A 20,644-nucleotide genomic window follows, 5' to 3' on the forward strand; every position below is an offset into this window, starting at 1 on the left:
CGATTCATGTTTGCTGCGTGCAAAGCCCTGTCTCTGTCAGCACTCCCTGGACATTCCCATTGCAGAGAGAAATAGGCACTTCTAAAGAGCCAGTGCATCTCATCCATTTTAGATGACTATTTAGGGAAGAGATGAGCTCAGTCCTGGAACAGCCACCTTCCTTCCTCTGACTTCAGGTGTAGAGTGGCCCAGATGGAGATGTCCACACTCTTCATAAAGCCAGAGGATCTGGCACACCCCCACATATGCAGATGTCCCACACTGTTATTGCCCACAACAGTAAACAATTCCCAGTGCTTCCATCAGTGGGTGCTTTAGAAAGAGTATGGGTACCATCTCATTTACAGAACCAGCTTGATAAGTTTAATTATAATCTATATTATTTAATTATAATCTTCCTTTGCCAAAGGAAGGAAAAACAGAGATTTCTGCACTGCCCATACAGATATGCACAACAAGGAATTAAAAAAAAATTTAAACTTTTCTTTCTTAGATCCTTATAATTCTTGCAGTGGTATGAAAACCACAGAGCCCTCATGAACTCACATTGCCCCTGACAATGTAGTTGGAGTCATTCATTACATCCCTGGCAAGGCCAAAGTCACATATTTTCACCACTTTCCCATGGGTCACCAGGATGTTCCGGGCAGCAAGGTCTCTGTGAATGCACTGAGAAGGAAAGGAAGGATTAATGCTCTGCAGCATTTGGTATCAGAGGTGGACAATTCCCTGCTCTCTGAGTTGGCACCTCTTTCCACTTAAGCAGTTTGGTGAATGGCCAAGCTGGACACTCCCTGGTTGCTGGTGGCAAGGGGACAAGGCCAGAGCAGGCACAAATATGGGTGTTGCCTAAAACTGCAATATAGTCTTTGCTCTTAAGCCAGGGAAGGAGGTATCATTCAAGCTTGCCACTGAGTGGCTCTGTTCTTCAACCTGCCTTTTATAAACTGACCTACTTTCAGCATCTTTTCTATCTGAAAAATTTGCTACCCTTCATCATACCGATTTGGACTCAAGAAATTCCATTCCTTTGGCAACTTGATAAGAGAAACAAAGCAGATCTTCAAAAGTGAGCACATTAAAATCCTCTTCTTCATCCACCTGTGTGCTTGTATCCTTAATGTTATCTGTAAAAAATAATCAAAAGTATGAGTTTTCCATGGGCTTGCTCACTCTCTGGTTAATTCCACTGCCTATTGTAAGGATTTTCACATGCTCCTACCAAGAGTAACATCACAAAGAGTGTCCATCTTTTTTATCCTTCACTCAGATACAAAATAAAGGTGAGTATTTTCATATTCAAATAGTATGTATAGCATGAGCAGAAACATAAGTGATCTGAAGTGTTGTTGAATCCTCCTCCAACAAAATTCCTGCTAGGACTATAGAGAAACTCAATAGAAAGAGGCCTCTTTTGTCATGGAATCTAGTCTAGTCATATCAATAATACAATAAATACAATAATAACAGCATTACTGAAGATATAATCAATTGATCTCTTGCCTTCCTCAGAAAACAGCACAATCTCATTTGATCCTGGTGTCACATTTGTGTTTTGTCTTCTTTGGGTAGCTTCAGATTCATCCTCTCTGCATAGAGTTGTGTTCTCACTGTACTTCAGGTGAGTCCCTGTCCTGGAGTGGGTGACACATTTTCAAAGGTTTCACACAGTGTATCACATAATCTTCTACACATGAACAGTGAAAAACATGAACAGTTACTAACACTAAAACTCTGGATGCAGGCATGACTCTTCTTAAAACTGGAAAGAGAAATAAGAGATTGTTTGTCTTCTGCAGTCTCCATAAGGAGAATCAAAATCTCAGCTCCTCCCAAGGCATTGCTTATCGAAGTATGTGAAAGCACATTCTCAAGAATTCAATAATTTCACCAGTGCACAGCACTGGTGAGAATGCAGCTTAAAATGCAATAGCAGTTTTTAAAAATATCAAACTGTTACTAAATTCTTTACCTAGAGTTTTGGTCCTGATGGATATTGTGGTAAAAGCTGAAGTTTTGCTGTTTAAAAATATCTGTCAGTGTCCAGTGAAACTTTTCTCTCTTGTTCCTTAAGTAGTTCAGAAGGTCACCATAGCAACAGTATTCAAATATCAAGTAGATGGGTCCTGAAATAGTTAGAAATGTAAATGTCTGCTGCTATTTATAGCATCCTCCCCGTTAAAGTCCTGATGCTGCTTCATTTTCTCCCAGGATTAATCTGTATTAAAACAGCCCAAGCATCTTCCATTCCCAGGTAGATAAGCTGTACCAATGGGCACTGACTGTAATGCCTCTTGGAGTCTGTGTGACTCTGTCCTTGTGGAGCATCTCTCAAACTGTACTGAAAACCCCTAAATAAACACAAAAATCCTTGTCCATCCCAATGGCAGTGGGGAGGACAGTACAGGCTATAAAGATGCAACATATTTTCTAAACCATGCAGAATGCAAGCAAAAGATGCCCCCTGCTAATTTACTGGATGGTGTGAATTTGTATCCTTTGACCTACATCCTTCTGTCTGTCTGTGCAACCTTCATGCTCTGGAAATATTAGTTGTTTTTTTTTTTCCCCCCAAGAAAACCACCTGAAAACCAAAGGTACTTGCTGAGGGACCTAAACAAGGGATACCCCTTGCAAGGGGAGGTGTCAGAATAGAGCACTGGTCAGGCCAGTTTCTCAAGAACGGAAAAATACATCCAATTCCTGTCCCAGAACTGGATAAAAACCATGGCCAGCCATCAGGAGCTCAGAGTGGTCACACATCACCCTGCAAAGCATCCCACTGCCACCACCACGTCTGTCCCAGAAAGACTGAGCATGGATCTGTGGACATTTCTGCCGGAAGGCCCCTGTCAAGCAAGGTAGGGCATGCTGGAAAAAGCTGTAAAGTCTCTCAGAGGATAGATGGGAAAGTCTTGAGAACCACGTAAATGCTTCTGAAAATGGCACTTGGATAAGGCTGGAAGCGTTCCTGCCCTACCCTTCTGGACTAAGCAGGTCTTCCCTGTAGGTCTCCTGCCTGCACCATCACATCCTGCTCACTGCTCCAGGAGTCAGTGGCAGTCTGTACAGTTTTAAATCAGCTAAAGCAACCAGGAACAATCTATTTCTCTGCTTTTCTCTTACCCCTCACATGTCTGTGCCTGACAATATTGCTGCTGATGTAAACTGGGGAAAAAAAGTTAACTGTTCTGCTTGGTCTTTCTGACTAAATAATTCTGACTTAATAAATTCTGAATAATAAATTCTGACTAAATAAATGACCATGATGGAAAAGCAGTCAAGTTATTCAGTGTCAGATGTTACAGTTCATGATAGGCACCTACACTGGGTGAAACCCTGTCACCTTCCCAAGCAGATCTGTTCTTCATCTTCTCTTGACCCACTCTTGTTCACCTCCTGGCCAGAGGAGCAGGGACAAGAATAGCTGTGAAAATTACCTCAATGATAGCATGAGTCACACGATAATTAATCAGTGGTAACATCTCACTACTTTTGTCTTAGCACATCTTTGCTTTTTTTTAATTCTTCAGTTTTGTTTTTACATTTGATTCTTTAAAAGATTGTCCCTCTTTCCATTAATTACTCTAATTTCTTGGTTTTGTGTCCTTCCTACCTGCTATTTTTCAGTTTCTTTTGTTTCCTCTCTGTCTTTTAGCATTTTTTATCCATTCATTGGTAAGCCACATGAAAAATAATAACTGTAATTTCCTATGTGAACATAATCATGTGTATCCAAAAGTCCCTGACACCAGGTAAGTTTTTCCTTTTCACTTAATAAACTGGCTCATACCAGTGCCATCACCACCATAACAGGAAATCTTATTCTACAGAAGGACTGTTGCATCACTTCCTGCCAGTATAATCAGAAATGACCCTTTTCTGTACACATGTATGGCCTTAAATTTGCTTCCAGTTCATCTTCATCTTATTTTGGGCCAGCACAGAGCAGCAAAATTAGCTCTTATTATTCTGGTGGTTATAACTGGTACTTTTCCACAATTTCAATTTACCTGACAGAGTACAAGCTCCTAGTAGGTTCACAATATTTTCATGGCTTCCAATGTGAGTCATCATTTTCAGCTCAGACATTAGAGCATCTTTTTCTGAAGCATCAGGTTTTTCTGTAAAAGTAGTAACACAGATTTGTAAAGCTCTGGCAAAGAAATGAAAATTTAAAAGGTTGTGATGCTTCGTCACATGCAAATCTTAATTTTAAATTCATTGGACTAACAGCACATTTGGGAACATCCTAGAAAAATCCTTTCTAAAGTATAAAAAGTTTCAGTCAAAGGTGGAAACTAAATTTGTGTGTGAGTGCAGATCATTTGAAAGCCTGGGAAAGCAGTCATTAAACGTCAACATTTGTCATTCTCGAGATGGCAAGAAATGACAGCAATATATTAAAGTGTTCCCAAGCACAGAAAAAATGGCAGTGAAGCCTGTTGCGGAGAAATGTTAAGAGGAAAAACTGGCAGCCATATGGCACACACCCAGCTGCAATCCAACAGCTGAGAAGGCCACTCTGTGTTCCAGCAATAGCTTTAGTCTTGCTTTTCAGTGAACAATTTCAGTGAATTGGGTATGTGGACCAAAATTATGAACTTCCACAAAGCCAGCCACAAAGGAGTGGACCAAGGAAGCCTAAAACTGATGCATGTGTGGAAATGGGGGATGAAAACCTGGATGGCAGCACTGGCAGGAAGGGGCTCTGTGGGCACACCGATGGGCAAGGGGCTGGTATCAGTGTGAAGCTCATTCCAGTATATATCAAAAGGTGGGTGAGATGGATACTGGTCTCTTTTCCCAAGTAACAAGGCAAAGGATGAGAGGAAACAACTTCAGTTTGTGCCAGAGGAGGGTTAGATTGGCTATTCAGAAAAATGTCTTCACCATAAGGGCTGTCAAGCACTGGGGTAGAATGCCCAGGGGAGTGGCTGAGTCACCATCCCTGAATATATTTAAAAGACATGTGGATGTGTCACTGAGGGACATGGTGCAGTGTTGGACATGACAGTGATGGTTAACAGTTGGACTCAGTGATCCTAGAGATCTTTTCCAGTGTAAACTACTCCAACACTTTATGAACAGGGTTATGATTAAATGGGACACAGTGAGGCAGCCCTCCTTTGCTTGCTACCAGGGAGGCTTACTCCTAGACACTGCTTTCATGAGGAGCCAAGACAGCTTGGAGAGAGGCCAGATCATAGCAGAAAGGAATATTTGAGGTTTAGTAGCCTTATTCATAAGGTGGGATAGAAAGAAACTGTTTTGTGTCATCATCAAGAAAAAAGATTGCAGGAAATTGTGCTGGAAGTTTTGGAAACATGCTAGCTCAGGCACAGCGGGCAAAGGGCTTGCCACAGCTAGAGAGCACTACAAGAAAAAGGGGCCTTACAGCAAAGGTCATAGTCGCCAATACTGGGATTTGCATTTCTCCTTATTAGAGGTTCCATACTTCCCTGCACAGACCTTCTGTAGCGTGTAGGGTAAAATGTAACGTGCTGTGGGATGAGGGCATTTCAGCAACACCTTTCATTTCCAAAATGAAACAGGGATTTGGAAGCACTTTGAAAAGATTTTGGAGCCAAACATTTGTGAGGTGTAACTGTGGGAAGTTTTCTATATAAGGGGGATTTCTAATGCCTCTTCTACTGGAGATACTAGACTACCTCACTACTTGTGGAAGGCACCAGAGTTTGTCATACCTTTTAGCATTTTGACTGCAACTTGGACTGAATCTCCTGCACTGTTAATTCCATAAGCTGTTGCATTCACTACTTTCCCAAAGGCTCCACAACCAAGGACCTGTCCTGCAAAACACAAAATGTCAGTATTATTTGCTGCTGGTACAGCACAGACTACTGCTCCAGTATTGAGATTTACCTTATGGATTGCTCACCAAATTCCAGATTTTCCCTTGGAAATTCCCATTTTATATCATATTCAAATTCTCTGAAGTCGATGTAGATGTATTCATTATCTGATGGCCCTATCATCTGTATCATTCGCCACTGGCTTTCATATTTGAATTGCTTTGGAAGAAAAATGCAATGGAATCAGTCTTAGAGAAGAAACAGTCTGGTAGGAACAAAAGAAGGATGGTCAGGTATTTATGTTTGCTTTTACCTTTTTGTATTTAAGAAAAATGAATGCAAACACAAAAGCGATCAAGAGGAGAAAAAATCCAATGGAGGCATAGAATGCAGCATTGTCCAGGGGGGAAGAAACAGCTCCTGCAACTGTAAAAGACACATATTACTACCCACTGAAACAGAGTTTGTGTGTACAGCTAAAAATGCAAGGAGAACCCACAGTCAGTTCTGGCAGCCCTCTCACACCCAAGCCTCCCCTGCAAGGGAGTGAGATGCAGCCATATGCAAAGCAAGATGGGCAGCAGGCATTAAGGTCTGGGTAATCCTGACATCTGTTTTCACTAAAAAGAAAAAAAAAAGGAGCTAAATCTGTTAATAAACCTAAGTGCATGGAGGTGTTGCTGTGATCCTCGGATTGAATTTTGTGAGCATAAACAAGAATAAGGTGGTGGTTGGTAGATGAGCATGCAAGTATGAGACCTACCCTCATATTTTGGTTGCTTCCAAAAGCATAAGTACTATGATTACTTTCTATTCTAATTTCAAACTCTGACAGTGATCACAGCTTCTGTCTGCTGTAGTCAAAAGCACCAAAGTGCTTGTTCATCATGACAAAGGAAATCCCTGTACTGCAAATACCTGGGTGTTTCAAAACAATTCCTGGTGCCACAGCATGTTCCCTCAAACTGAAATATTTTTCTTTATGGAATATATATGGTGTTACAAGTACAAAGTGCAAATAACCATACTGATTTTCTGGTTCAATGAGGAAATAATCTGTCATTCCCTCAGCAAGGAGACTACTCAACCATGACTTAACCTCCTGTCACCAGCCTACAGCAGGTTAAGAAGGTCTCTTTCCCAGTGCTCCTGCTTTCCAGACATGGATTGACCCTTCAGTGGGTCTGTTGGCTCAGCAATGATCTTGCTTGTGTGTGCAATGAGCTCCACAGGGTGAGGAGAGCCCCCACGGGCATTTCTGGCAGCACCACAGGGACCTACAGGAAAGTAGCGAGAGATAGCACATGCCACCAGCTACCAAAGTGCCTTTGTTAAAGATGATTCTTCCAGATTTCATTTAAGGATGACTAAGGTGAAATAAGAAATCAGCCTCAAACATTGTCAGGGCTCCATTCTGTACCTCCTATTTGTTTCTCTTTTATTGTTGGTTTGTTTGTTTGTTTGTTTGTTTTTTTAAATGAGGGAGGCCTCCGCTTTGGGGCTAGAGAAAAGAGAATTTTGTCTCCCATTAAGCCATTTAGCCAGATAAAAAGTATTGTCAATTCTACCATGCCAGCTTTAGTAGAGAAAACCTGTGCTAAAACACTGGCTTGTGGTACCTGACAGGTTAATGAAACTCTTTTCACAGGCTGAACCAGCAGAATTGTTTGCACAGCACTCCACTGAGAAGGTTGTTGCTGTCTCCTTTATATATAGAGTACTGCTTGAAATCCACGACCCCAGGGATCTCCTCTCTGGCAAGAAGTTCTGAATCCCCTCTGTGATTTCCTCTGTGCAGCTGAAAAAGGAAGCAGACCAGTTTTGATTTTTAGCTCACAGTGACATTTGACAGGGGAGAAGGTGGGAAGTTTTAAAACATGTCTTATGTCTGTGTTGGAGAGAAGAAGGGAAGGGGCTTGGGTTTTGTCAGCAATAGAGGGAGATCTCTGGTCACTAACCAGTCTCATTTTTGGTGATGAACATGGCAGGTTAGCAGGGACTGAGCTATCTCCTACACTGGGCTCTCCACCACTGCCTTGGCAGGGTGCTTGCACCCCCTGAACTCTGGAACCTCCAACCATTTCACAGCTGAGGCAATTACCCCGTACCTCATCTATTTCCACTGGTTAAGTATTTGCCTCAAACATTCAAACCACTGAGCAGCTGCAAATGAGCCACTGCTAAAACCATAAATGCAATATGAAACCAGAGTAAAAGTTCTAACTCCTTTCCATGAAGTTTCTCTCACTCATGATGGAGTTTCTCTCCCAGATGGAGAGAATTAATGACTTATTTAAGGCCTGACATGCAAAAAGAGGGAACTTTACCTTCGAGGGAAAGGAGGTCCACACGGATAATTTTGACTTCCAGCTTTTCTGTCATTCATCAAGTTACTGTCTAATTTACTCTCCACATAAATAAATGAGGAGATAAGAAGTAAAATAAATTTATTCAGCTCTACTCATAGCACTAGCTTCTACATTTGGAAGTTCCTCAGAAAAGATGTGTCACAGCATTTTCTTTCCAGAAAGATGATTTAAGGAGTATTTTAAACCCACTAGCTAAAACAAATACCTAAAGTTTATCCACAGTCTTACAAAGGAAAACTTGACTTAGTATTTTTCTGCACCATGGGACTATTAGTTTCTTGGCATATCTAAAATGAAAACTTCAGAGTTCACAAATCAGGTCAAAGCTGTTTCAGCATTTTTTTAAATTTTAGAGCCTGGCTCACTGCCCTAAATAAATAGAGGAAATGGAGACACTCTTACTAACTTTACTGGAAATACTCTCACTAACTTTACTGGAAACACTTTCACTGGTTTTAGTGGTTTTGGTAACAGGTTACCATAGCAGGTCTTTTAAGCAAAGCTTAACCAATTAATCAAGCTTGTATTAACCAATGCATTCCCTAAACCCCTATAACAGATAGGCTAAGAGAAAAACCGAGATTGTTACCACCTAATTGTCGATATAAACCCAGTGGGGTCTATTTTGGTGCAAAGAACCTGAGATGCACATCTTTATAGGCTTCATTTGATGGCAATAAAAAAAAGGAAAACTTCCTCTAATTTTGGTGATCTGGTTCCCCGGAGTAGGGCAACCAGTTAAATGCACACAGTTAAATGTGCATTTTATATTTAGTTTGTTACAGACTGGTCCTCATTTAATCAAGGATAGCTCAGATAGTCTTTGCAATGAATAAAAAGAAAGAAAGTTATTTACTTGGATGAGTTCAGTTCAAGACAGTTCCTCCAGAACCAGGATGAGGCAGGGTAACCTTCAGCAACACAGGAGATCTGCTTGAACAGCAGCTGCATCCTTATTTCAGGTTTTCCTGCAATAAGACAACACAAGGCTTAAGGACATGGTTCGGTAGGGGCCCTGGGATAATGGTTGGATTCTATGATCTAAAAGATCTTTGTCAACTTAATCAATTCCATGATTCTGTAAGACAATTTCTGTTAGCACTGCAAGTTACAGAACCCTGTACACTTCTGTGGTAATACTATATCTGCTGAGACCAAGGTCTGCTTCTGTTTTCAAAGTTAAAAATTGCACATCAGAGTGAGAGCTGGGTGTAGCTCACAGTCCTCCTTCCTTGGTTTTGTGGATGGCAGTGTGACAAGGCAAGGGGAGCAGCCACTTCTCTGTATGTGCACAGCCAGACCAAAACAATGGCAGAGCCAAAATTAGAAGCCTTGACTTCTGCTTTTCTGACTCGGACTAAGCAGCTGGCCCTAGGACTGCCCTGGCACTGATGTTCTGGGTGTCCAACTCATACAAAATGTGCACAGAAGATGATTGTGTGAATTATTTATTACAAACAAAGCCCCCAGACCTTCAGCAAGGGAGAGATGCTGCAGCCATGTGGCAGAACTGAAATAAATGAGAGCATTGATCAAGACTGCATGTGTGTGAATTGTGGGCAGAGGTGTAAGAGGCACTGCAGCCCAAACATACAAGTTACACACCAGATGGTCTCCACTCTAACTACATTAACTCATAAATGCCATTAGGGCATTTAATTATACATAATTCCTAATGGAGACAAGCGTTTCCTCCCAACTCTGTATCTCCTGTGGTTTCTGCAGCAGTCACAAATGTTCCAGCTTTGTAGAGACAGAGTGGAGTTACTGTACTTTACTGAGTTCCTAGGCTTGTAATTTTCTTAAGAAGCATTACTTTTCTCAGCATGCAACTGATTCCTCATACTCTGTTTACAGTAGACTAAAGGGAAGAAAAAAATCAGTAACTTTCTCCTCCTTTCTCTGTTCTCTATCCCTAACTGACACAAGAAATACAACCCACAAGCAGCCAGTGTCTTTCTTTGGCCCAGTGCCTGGGTTTCAGCAGTGTGATGCAGTGTGAAGAGAATCATGCTTTTGCCTTTTGATCCTCCATTTTAAACAATAAATCTATGTAAATGAAATAGGGAATACCAATGGAAAAAAACCATAACAGTTCCATTTATACCAGTGACAAAATTCCAGATTTTGCCAAATCTTCAGCAATAGTTTTGTTACTTACTTCTCACATACAGAGTGAATTTTTTTGTTACAACTGTATCATCATTTTCAGCATAAAATACATATATCCCAGACTGGTGCTGGTGGTTGCAGAACTTTGATGAAATGCTGTGGAACAAAGTCAAAAAAGGGAAAAGGACAAAATATTTACTTGAAAAATACTTCAAATGAAGTCAAGACTCATATAAAGGTTTGAAATGATTCTGCATTTTCTCATGAAGAATATAAAGGAAATTATTTTTGCTTAGAGAATATAAATCCCAGAATCTGTTTTGGTGAGAAGATATTTTTTTCCCCTGTAGTATTTATTTAATTCTGTATTTTTTCTCTGACTGTTCCTGGAGTGCATGCAGGCTGTCAAGATGTGATTTTGTTGCTAATTCGTACAGAACACGCTCAGATACTAAGACCAGCAAAAGATCAAACTTTCTTCTCGCTGAGGAACTTTGATGGAAGATTCTAGCTGATGTGGTAAGATTGTGTTAGGAAACAGCAGTGACAGGGGGGAACATAACAGACAAACACCTCCAAATGGAAAGAGCTCACATAGACTCAGGAGTGAGGTCACCATCATAAGCTGCAGGAGGAAGACCAGCTTTCAACTAATCCCTGTGGCCTTTGAGCCAGTGGATGGCAGAAAACCAAGACCCAAACCATGCAGGAGACAACTTGTGACAGTGGAGATGGCCAGAGGGGCTCTAACAAGTCTCTGGGCAGAAACCAGCTAGAGAGGGCTGCTGGGATTTAAAGATTCATGCCTGGCTGTCTTGTTGAATCACTGGTTTATGGGACACAGGATGAGGCAGGCAAAAGGGAATATGCCATTTCACAGTGATGGTATCCTATTTCTGTGTTTTCAACGAGGTTATTGCTGTCAGGAGAATTGTCAGCATTGAATAGCAGATAATGCAGTTCATCAGCATTAGAAGAGCAACCTAAGAAAATCTCTCTTAGGTGTAGTTGCTGACAATTTGGGGATATATGTCTTTGCTGACAACTCAATGGTAACCATGTTGTAGGTGCCCAGCTCTATTTTAGTGATAAAGGCAAGCAGGAACACCAGTGAATTTGAAGAGAAAAGGAAAAAAAAGAAAAAAAAGCCCAGACAGCCTGTATCAGCAATATGTAAAGTAGGAGAAGGTAGTAATAAGATCAATCTAGAGAACTAAAATCAGGGATATTTCTCCTTAAGCAAGATACATACAAAGGCACCAAGTATCACCTTGAAATTCTAAACCAGGAAAACTTCCCTTGAAGCCACTGGCCATTTTGTCTTTTGACTAAGGCCACATTTTCATATAGTTATTGACTTTTGAATGTCTTCATCTGAAATGACCTTAACAATATCTTCACTCATGGATTTTTTAAAGTCAGAACCCTTTTAAGGTGCCTCAAAAAAAGTTACTGAAGACAGGAAAATCAAAAGGATGAAACCAAAAAGAATGAGTGGATTTTGAAATCTGGTTTGAAGGATTATATCTTAATGAAATAATCAGAAAAAAAATTAAAACAATATCTTCGATACCTGAAAACATAAGGGGATGTAAGCTAAGTATTATAAATTTAACAGACAACATTGTGTGTATAAAAAGTCGCTAGCTCTTTGGGGGGGAAGTGAAAATCAGCAGTGTGCTGAAACAGAGAGCCCACAAAAGCAAATAGAAATTCTGAAGGAATGTCTGAAAACACACCGTAAGTGTAGTGACAGGAGACATGGATTACTGGATTTTGAAACGAAAAGCTAAAGAAAAGTACAGAGTTAATAATTAAAATTTAATCAGATCTTTAATTTGAAGGAATAATTTTACAAGAAACTGGCAGAAATTTAAAAAATGAAAACAGGATATGAAAAAGGATATGAAAGGAACAAAGTAGAAGTCCTGATTACACAGAAATCAACTAGAATATGCAAAGTGAGACTCACAATGTGTTTAGATATGTGATGACCTTTTCTGTGCTGGTTTGAGAAACTTTCAGCTTTAAAATCACGTTGAAATCTGCAAGACTACAGCCTGCAGGCAGAATCTCCAGACCTCACTACCCCTTGCTGCTTCTGAATTCTTCAAACTGAATGAAATATGTACCTCTACTCTTTGTCCTCAGGTGAGACATGTCTATCCAGTGCTTGCATTCAGCCAAAATCGGGTGGTTGTGAGGGATGTCTGTACAAAAGAATGTACTTGCCAGATGAAATAATCAGCAAATTCAAGTGTTTTCCCCTCTATTTTATTTTTCCATAAAATAAATAGGATGAAAATGAATGCAGAAACTAACTACCCGAAACAAACATTAAAAATCCTGTTTGTCCAACATCACTGCCACGCCGAGTTTGAAGCAGCCGCCAGGCCACGCCCCAGCCCTGCTTGGTGGCTGTGGCTGAGCCAGCCCGGACACTCCAGGGACACGAGCTGCCCTTCTCCCATCCGGCAGGTGGGGATCAGCACTCAGCTACTGCTGCCTCTTGGCTGGGATGGCTCTGAAGTGACTCAGAAATCCCAGGCCACCAGTTGCACCCTACTGACTAATGACAGCTGCCTAAACTATTTCAAAAGTTCTCAATATTATTATTGTTGGCACAGGTTGTGGCACCTCATTCTTATCTGGATGGAATTTACACCCACTGTCAATCATCCAAGCCAAACTGAGCCCTGTTGGTACGAGCAGTGAGGAGGGGTCAGTATCAGCTACAAAGCAAATCAACTCAGTGTTATCAGCTGGAGGGAGGTACCTGCTGGACAAGGATGAGCAAATGCTCGTGGCTGTCCCCTGAGACCTCATTTCCAAAGTCAGTTTTGTCACAAAGCACAGCTCTGCCAAGCCCATGTCAGGCATTGCAGATTAGTCACCAACACCCACCCAGTGCTATCAAAGTTTGCTGACAGCCCTCACTTTATCAGCAGGGACAGAGTTCCTGTGGCCATTGCCAGGAGATGATAATTTGCTAACCTGAACTGAGCTGTCTCTGAACTTCACCGAGGTCTGACTCCAATACACCATCTAATGCAGATGAAAAGGCCAGTCTATTGCAAAGATAACTTGACAAGCTAGTGGATAAAATCAAAGGTACCAAAATACTATGGAAAGAAATCATTAAAAATGTAATCAAGGCTTTGACACAGCTTTATGTAGATAATGACAGAGGTTTAAGAATATGAGAAGAAATCAGAGTAGCTGCATTAGCTCCTGCCTATAGCCTGCTCACTTTTAATGTAAAAACTTGAAAGGAGCAGCTTGGCTTTACTTTCACTGAGGTGAGTAAAAGCTGTTACCTGCAAAGCCATGGGACTACTCTGAAAGAAACCCTGAAGGAAATTAGATAATGTTATCAAGAAACTAGAGAGCCTAAGGAATGGAGAAAACATTAGCTTTAAACAGGATTCATGCCAGAAGTCCATTGTAGGAAATAACAGAAAAGGTAGATAACTAACAGGTTTATTCAAAACATGTTTTGCTGCAGGAGCGGAAGAATCCATGACCTGGGTAACGAGCAGAACAGCATGTTTCTGTGTTTCTGTGACACAGGCACAGGCCAGTAGACCCAGCAGAGGCCTGGGAACTACAGCACCCTGGAATTGGTCTGAGCTGTTTGAAAGACATTGGGAACATCATCAACAACAGGATGACAAAATGGGAACATGCAGAACTTGTGATCCAGAATGAAAACTGCAACAGATCTGTACCTCAGAAATCATGTAAGAGAGAAGGGGAATGGCAGAATGCATATAAACTAAAGGGTTGCTGGATGCATAACTTAGCAAAGTGATTAATATAAACAGAGAATAAAGTGATTCTACAAGTTATCTGCGTGAACAATTGTTGAAAGCCAGAATTATGTTTGAGTGCCTTTTGTTAACACAATCTCACCGTGTGGCCCATTCATATTTTAAAAACACCAAGAGAGTACAAAACATTGGCAGTAAGCCCTCCAAATGAGATACAAAGGGGAAACAAAATTATATTATATTATATTATTACAAAATATTCAAATACCTGCGTCGATCCACACTGTAACTTTGTATACATGGGAATGTTTTTTTGGAAAATAACCACATGCATCTGACTGGAGGATATGCTGTAAAGCTAACTTCAAAGCAAAACTCTTCCTCACCAATTTCAAAATCTTCTTTAGAGTCAGTTATATTGATAAATCCCTTTTCTGGAGAAAAAAAAATGGAAGAAAAAATGTCTTAGGCTGGATTTTAATGAAGACATTTTAACATCTGTATGATTTTCTTTTTAGTTATCACAGGCAAAAACTATGTTACATCACAAAAGGTATCCTGTTAATCAAAATAGGATAATGCTTCAAAATAGTATTGAAATGTTGATAGTGTGTTCAGTTGCAGACAAATGAATTGACCCTGATGAATTTGTATACTCAGTCAGACCAGAGCACTTCCAAAATGGTCTGACATTTCTCCTCAGTCTAACTCACAGAGCCACAGGGCCAATAATGTCATTATTTGGTTTGATTTGGGTGTGTACTCCAGATGTTAACAGCTGCAATTCCTGGTTTTCTTACTACAGGAACAAAACCAGGTGGCACCACATCATAGTCAGTAGTTCTTTCTCTCTCCCTGAAATAAGCTGAAGATTTTGCAAATGAGTCCTGTAGCTGCTCTGGTATTTCTCCATTTAAATTAAACTTATTTAATACAAGATGACAGTAACATGGAAACTGTTTTTAAGAGGGGCATGAACCATGTGGTATTGCTATTTGCCCTGCTAGGATGGGATTTGTTTCACTTAGCGGAGATGTCAAAAGTTCTGTGATCCACCTAAGCTGCTTGTTTGGACCCCAGATAAACTCAATGGAATGAACAAGACATATTCAGATGTATTCCATCCTAAAGCAGAAGATAACAAAGATGTACTGGACTGCTGTTGGAAACACTGTTCCTTGGCACTGACTGATGAAGGAACAAAGTCATTGCTGGGCTCATTGTCTCATGGCTTGGAATGAATCCTGCCTAAAGAGCCAGAACAGCAGATGTGTGGGGGGAGGCTGTCCTAACGACACCAGTGGTGCTAGGATCAGCTCTCTAAAGAGCACAGAAGCTTATACATTGGAAGAGATATGCAGTCAAACTCCAGCCCAGGTCCAGCTAGATGAGGTTGCTCAGAGCCATGTCTGGTTTGGTTTGGGTATTTCCAAGGACTGTACAACCTCTGGAAAAATTGTGGTGGTGTTTAATCAGCCTACATGGTGAAAAATTACACCATAAATATATTGCTGAACCTGTTTTTTCCTTTTGAGTGTTTTTCTTCTGATTGTAACCCTATATTCTGCTTGGTATGTTTTTTCTGTCTTAGCCTACTTACTACCTGGAAACTCCCATAAAAACCACAAACATTTTAGTATTTCAAAACAAGAAACTATAGCTTTCATGACTACTCTCCTATTTTTTGATATTAAAGGCTTATTGGTTTTGTACATGGAGCCTTCATCTTTTGGTCCTCATCCTTTCAGGCAGGATTTCATCTCTGAATTTACTGTTAACAGCATAACCAGCCAAGAGTAAAGGCTTTCTCCAGAGCATATACAAGGACCTTGGAGCAGTGTATGCCATTCCTTTGCAAAACACCTCAGGAAAAAAATACAGTTGTTTCAGGATTACAAGCCACATGGACTATAAGCCGCATGTCGGGGGGTTGGCAACATTTCGTTCTTTGTCCATAAATAAGCCGTACCCGAGTATAAGCCGCTCTGTCGTTCGCAGGGAGGACCCGCGTGCAACAAAGTTGCCAAATAGTAACAGAATAGTGGGATCATGGGGTTTACTGACTCAGCTCCGGCTGTGCGGGCTCGGCCCGCTTGGGGTTGCCGACGGGGCCGGGTGGCCCAGCCCGGTGGGGTTGCTTGGAGCTGACCGCCGCTGCCGCCGGGCTCGGTCACCCCGGCCTGGCGCTGCCCCACGGTGGCAGGCAGGGATGGAACCTGCCGGCACCTGCGGCAGTGGTGGGAGGTGGGGATGGAGCCCCCCTGCTCCCGCGGTGGTAGGCAGGGGTGGGAGCCCCCTGCCTTCCCCACGGGCCGTGGGGATGGCAGAACGGAGCCCCCGCCTCCGCTTCCCACGCTGCCAGCACAGAGCCCGGCTCCACCCGCCGTGCAACAGAGTAACCAATTTGTAACAATTGGGAAATGCCGGCTTTACTGGCAGGTGCTCAGCTCGGCACCTGGCTGGCACTTCTGAGGTTGGAAATTCCAGAAAATTTTTCACATATTAGCCGCTCCTGAGTGTAAGCCGCATTTCCGGGGTGGGAGCAAAATTTTAGTCAAAATGGTGTGGCTTATAATCGTGAAATTACTGTGTTTTCTTTATTGGTGGAGAAAGCACATGGCACATTATTGCTTGGTTTGTAATTTTTGACAGGTTTAAGTGCATTTTTTGACTATTTACACTTAGCAATGACACAGACGTGAGATGAAACTCTCAAGACCAAACAAGTCTCCATGTTCCTCGTATTTGTCTATTTGTTGCTTTTAATATAATGTGCTGCAAAATAACTTACATATTCCTAAAGTAGGATTGTGTAGTGCTAAAAATTCTTTATTTATTTAACACTGGTAGAAACTGAACATAAGACCTGCAAAAACAAAGAGCCTTGCAGCTGCAGTTGTTGGCATGATCTCTGCCGTGCTTTGAAGTGGCCTAACCACCCTGTCTGACCTGACAGTCACACAAAATGGGATAAATTGGTGAGGTATCAATTACCAAAGAGCAAATCAAAGCTTTCTGGCTGCAAGGCATGATTAGAGGTTCAAAGAACACCCACCCATATAGCTACAGTAGCCAGGCTCCCCAGGCAATGGAGTGTGTGCCAACCAAATCGGTTTTCTCTTGGATGAGTTATACCATGATGATTCCCAGTGAAGCTACAGGTATTGAATCATGCACAGTAATGGTTTAAACGTGGGATGCTGATTGTTTAAGAAACTGCTACTCTAAGACCTGGCAATTGAGTGAAATCTGTCTGTATCACTGCTGAAATGGAATCTGCATTGTTAGCATAAAATCACACTCGCAGTGATTGTCATTAACACATTAGGGTAAATACTGGGATGGATCAGAAGCACAGGATATTCCTGTAGAACCTCAGAGAGAGAAGCTGAGCTGTTAGCTTGGTATGACAACATCACCCACGTTAATCCAACGTGTAAGTAAGCAGATAGATTTTTTCATCACCAAAGACAATGAACCCTTAGAAGTTTTGTTGGCCTAAGGGGTATTAAGGAGGGCACAGAAAACCAATTTAGGTTGGTGCATTGCAGTGGAAAAAGTACCCTGCTCAGAAATGCAGCCTTCCAGGGACAGCCACTCAAATATTCCCTCTCACTGTCACCCATGCTCACACCTGATAGCTCACAGATCCAGCAAGCCACTGTTTCTGACCTGTGCACTGCTACTGACAAAAAAGAGGATCTTGCCCTATCTCTACAGTACACCCTCACCTCTATGTTCCTGTTTACTAAGGAGATGTGCGTAGAAAAAATGCACAGGTATCGTACTCAGTTATTGTAAATGACAAGAGAACTTCCCACTTAGTGGCAGGCAGAAGCTGAAAAGAGGATATTGCACTGGAAAGTCGTTTCTGAAGAGACTGGGGTAAATATTCTCACTTCCTACAATTCCTAGCCTAGGTATTGTAAACTCTGAGAGCAACTACATCTAAGGTCAAACATATGGTGACTGCCTCAGAGAGCCTTGTTTTCAGGGCTAGAGTCTCCAACTCCAGACACACCAGTCATTAAATTACACCCTGTACCTACTCCAATGTGGTCCTACCTACAGCTTTCGTTTTTATGCCTTATTTCCAGACCTAGGCCTATTTATGTATTATTTCCCTCTGAGAAACAAAGTTAGCAGTTGAGGCTGATCTCAACTAAATTCAACACTGCTGGCTTTTAAATCAGCATGTTGCTTAAATAGAAAGGGATTTCCTTTTTAAAATTATGGCTCTGTGGCACACTGGCTGAGATGAATCCCAGCCTGTGTTTCTAGGAGATCCCATTGAAACAATCATACAGACTGCATCTCTAAACTTCTAAAAGCACTGTCTTTTAAAGGGAATTATTTGAAAAGCAGTATAAAGAAAAGGTTAATGGAATTCAGGTACCAGAATGACTCAGTTCAGATTAACCTCTTGGCTCTCCTGGACTGCTTGTAAGAGCAAACAGACTTTTTCCTTAGCAAGGGAAGTATAAATATACACTGCATATCTGCAAGTAAAGAACAGACACATGGAAAACAAAGCAAAACAATTGAGAGACAAAATTAATACGGGGGATTGGAATTACCTAAAACTGTGACCAAAGCAGTTTGATTTGGATGAGCAGTAGAAGAACAGGTGTAATGGCCACTGTCACTTCTTGCTGCTGCTGAAGCAAACACATGCTGGATCCGAATTGCTGAGAAGTTTGCTTGATATTCTAATCCTTCAAAGTAGTGACCCTGGTTTTCAACAGAAATTCACATTTAATCAGCTGATAGTGCCCAATACAACCTATTGTTAAATATGCCCTGTCTTTTTACCTGTTCAACTTCTCTGTTTTCAAAAGATAGTTGTATTCTGAATTTATAATTATGGTGAACGGCTCTGCATCTGATCAGCAATGGTTCCCCAACCTTAAGTAGTAGTTCAGGTAAAGGTGCTGCTTGTCTTTCATTTAAATCTACAAAACCAAAACATAGACACTGAAACAACCATCACTTTGCCTGGAAAATGTGCAGTTAGATCAATATTTTTTCTGCTAATGATGTATAGATATTAATTTTTTAATTGTAATGCTAATTGCCATAATCATGAAATTAATAACCTTCATGGATTTAGATGTCTCAAATTTTGTCATGATTCGCAAGACACCTTTAGGGCACAACGTAGCATAGAGATTAGATCAGGTTGGGTTTATTTAAAAAAACAGGCAAGTGAACCCATGTGCATATATACTAATTAATAATTATATATAAATGTATATGTTTGAGAACACTTTGGAGAGCTTTTCCATGCGCACAGTCCTAAAAGCATGAACAAAAAGTCAATACAAGTACAGCAAATGTAGAAAGGCAAGAAGCTTTTTACAGAGACCACAAAGAGCTGTTGGAATTAGGTTTTAAACACCTGACAGAGCAATCATATTCACTATTAGCTTTACTTCAGTGATTACAAACAAGTAGCTTAGACCAGAAATCATGCTCAGCTAACTTCAGCAGCAGGATTGAGTTCACATGCAAGTAAACCTTAGAGGGAAGTTACCTATGGTAAAGAGGCTGGTGCATTCTCTGCCCAGGACATTAACTGCACAGCACCATATGTAAGTTTGAAATAATTCATGTTGCACCATCTGTATGCCATCTACTTCTCCAGTTTCTTCATGCCTTTTATAAGGGCAACTGCAATTACAAGCATAATTATTCATTGACTCATTTGGTTAACCTCAAGCAAATAAATCTGATAAATTTCCAAACCATGAGAATATTCAAACAATAGTGGGAAAACTGGATTTCACATATTGAATAAAAAGGAACTAGGAAAGGTGAAGATAAGAAAACAAAAATGTCACAGTCTAGGCAGAAATGTGGGCTGCAATGACCTGAATATGCTCAGATTGGTTCTTAGACAGGTAATGACGTGATTAAAACCCAGACAAGAGCAAAATCATAGAGGCTGAGCTTTCACACCACATCTCTGATTTCCTAGTGGTGGGAGGTGCTGCAAATCCATAGGTCTTTAGGAGATCCAGACCCTGAACTGCCATGCTGCAGAGAAAAGCATTATTACCTCTGTTAATAGAATAAACTTTATATATTGATAGAATGGGAACCATTATTTAGCTCACAAAATCATGAACCCTTGTCTTCTCAGCTCTAATGTTCCTGGTAAATCTTCCAGTGACTGGAAAAAGAGAAACACTGCATAATTTTAAAAAGGGGTGGAAAGGAAGACCCATGGGAACTGCCAACCTGTTGTGCCTGGGAAGGTCACAGAACAGAGACTCCTAAAAAATCTGCTAAGGTACAGAGAAGTGATTTGAAATAGTCAGCACAGCTTCACCAAGGGCAATCCTGCCTGATCAGCCTAGGGTCTTCTGTGATGGAGTGGCATTATCAGTGGACAAGGGAATGGCAACAGATGCCATCTGTCTGGATTTCTCTAAAGCCGTGGACATGCTCCCCCCAGCATCCTTCTCTCTAAATTGGAGAGATACAGATTTGATGGGTGGATGAGACTGGTTGGATGGTCACATTCAGAGAGCAGTGGTCAGTGTCTTGGTGTCCAGTTGGCCCTCAGAGACAAGCA

General features: G+C 41.2%; 1 protein-coding gene across 1 annotated transcript in view; it reads right to left on the reverse strand.

Moving 5' to 3' along the window:
• The window catches only part of FLT3 (fms related receptor tyrosine kinase 3), a 30,598-nt gene that overhangs the window by 2,726 nt on the left and 7,228 nt on the right, over window positions 1–20,644 (reverse strand). Inside the window, exons 6-20 of the mRNA XM_033051712.1 lie at window positions 19,601–19,737; window positions 18,880–19,019; window positions 18,645–18,798; window positions 14,336–14,501; window positions 10,347–10,453; window positions 9,042–9,153; window positions 7,436–7,614; window positions 6,130–6,242; window positions 5,903–6,035; window positions 5,709–5,813; window positions 4,014–4,124; window positions 1,973–2,126; window positions 1,504–1,634; window positions 1,003–1,127; window positions 547–669 (exon numbers count right to left, since the gene is read on the reverse strand). Coding sequence (XP_032907603.1) covers window positions 547–669; window positions 1,003–1,127; window positions 1,504–1,634; window positions 1,973–2,126; window positions 4,014–4,124; window positions 5,709–5,813; window positions 5,903–6,035; window positions 6,130–6,242; window positions 7,436–7,614; window positions 9,042–9,153; window positions 10,347–10,453; window positions 14,336–14,501; window positions 18,645–18,798; window positions 18,880–19,019; window positions 19,601–19,737 — 1,990 coding nt within the window. The remainder of the gene's footprint in view (window positions 1–546; window positions 670–1,002; window positions 1,128–1,503; window positions 1,635–1,972; window positions 2,127–4,013; window positions 4,125–5,708; window positions 5,814–5,902; window positions 6,036–6,129; window positions 6,243–7,435; window positions 7,615–9,041; window positions 9,154–10,346; window positions 10,454–14,335; window positions 14,502–18,644; window positions 18,799–18,879; window positions 19,020–19,600; window positions 19,738–20,644) is intronic.

Source organism: Catharus ustulatus, chromosome 2, assembly GCF_009819885.2.
Source record: "Catharus ustulatus isolate bCatUst1 chromosome 2, bCatUst1.pri.v2, whole genome shotgun sequence".
Lineage (NCBI taxonomy): Eukaryota > Metazoa > Chordata > Aves > Passeriformes > Turdidae > Catharus > Catharus ustulatus.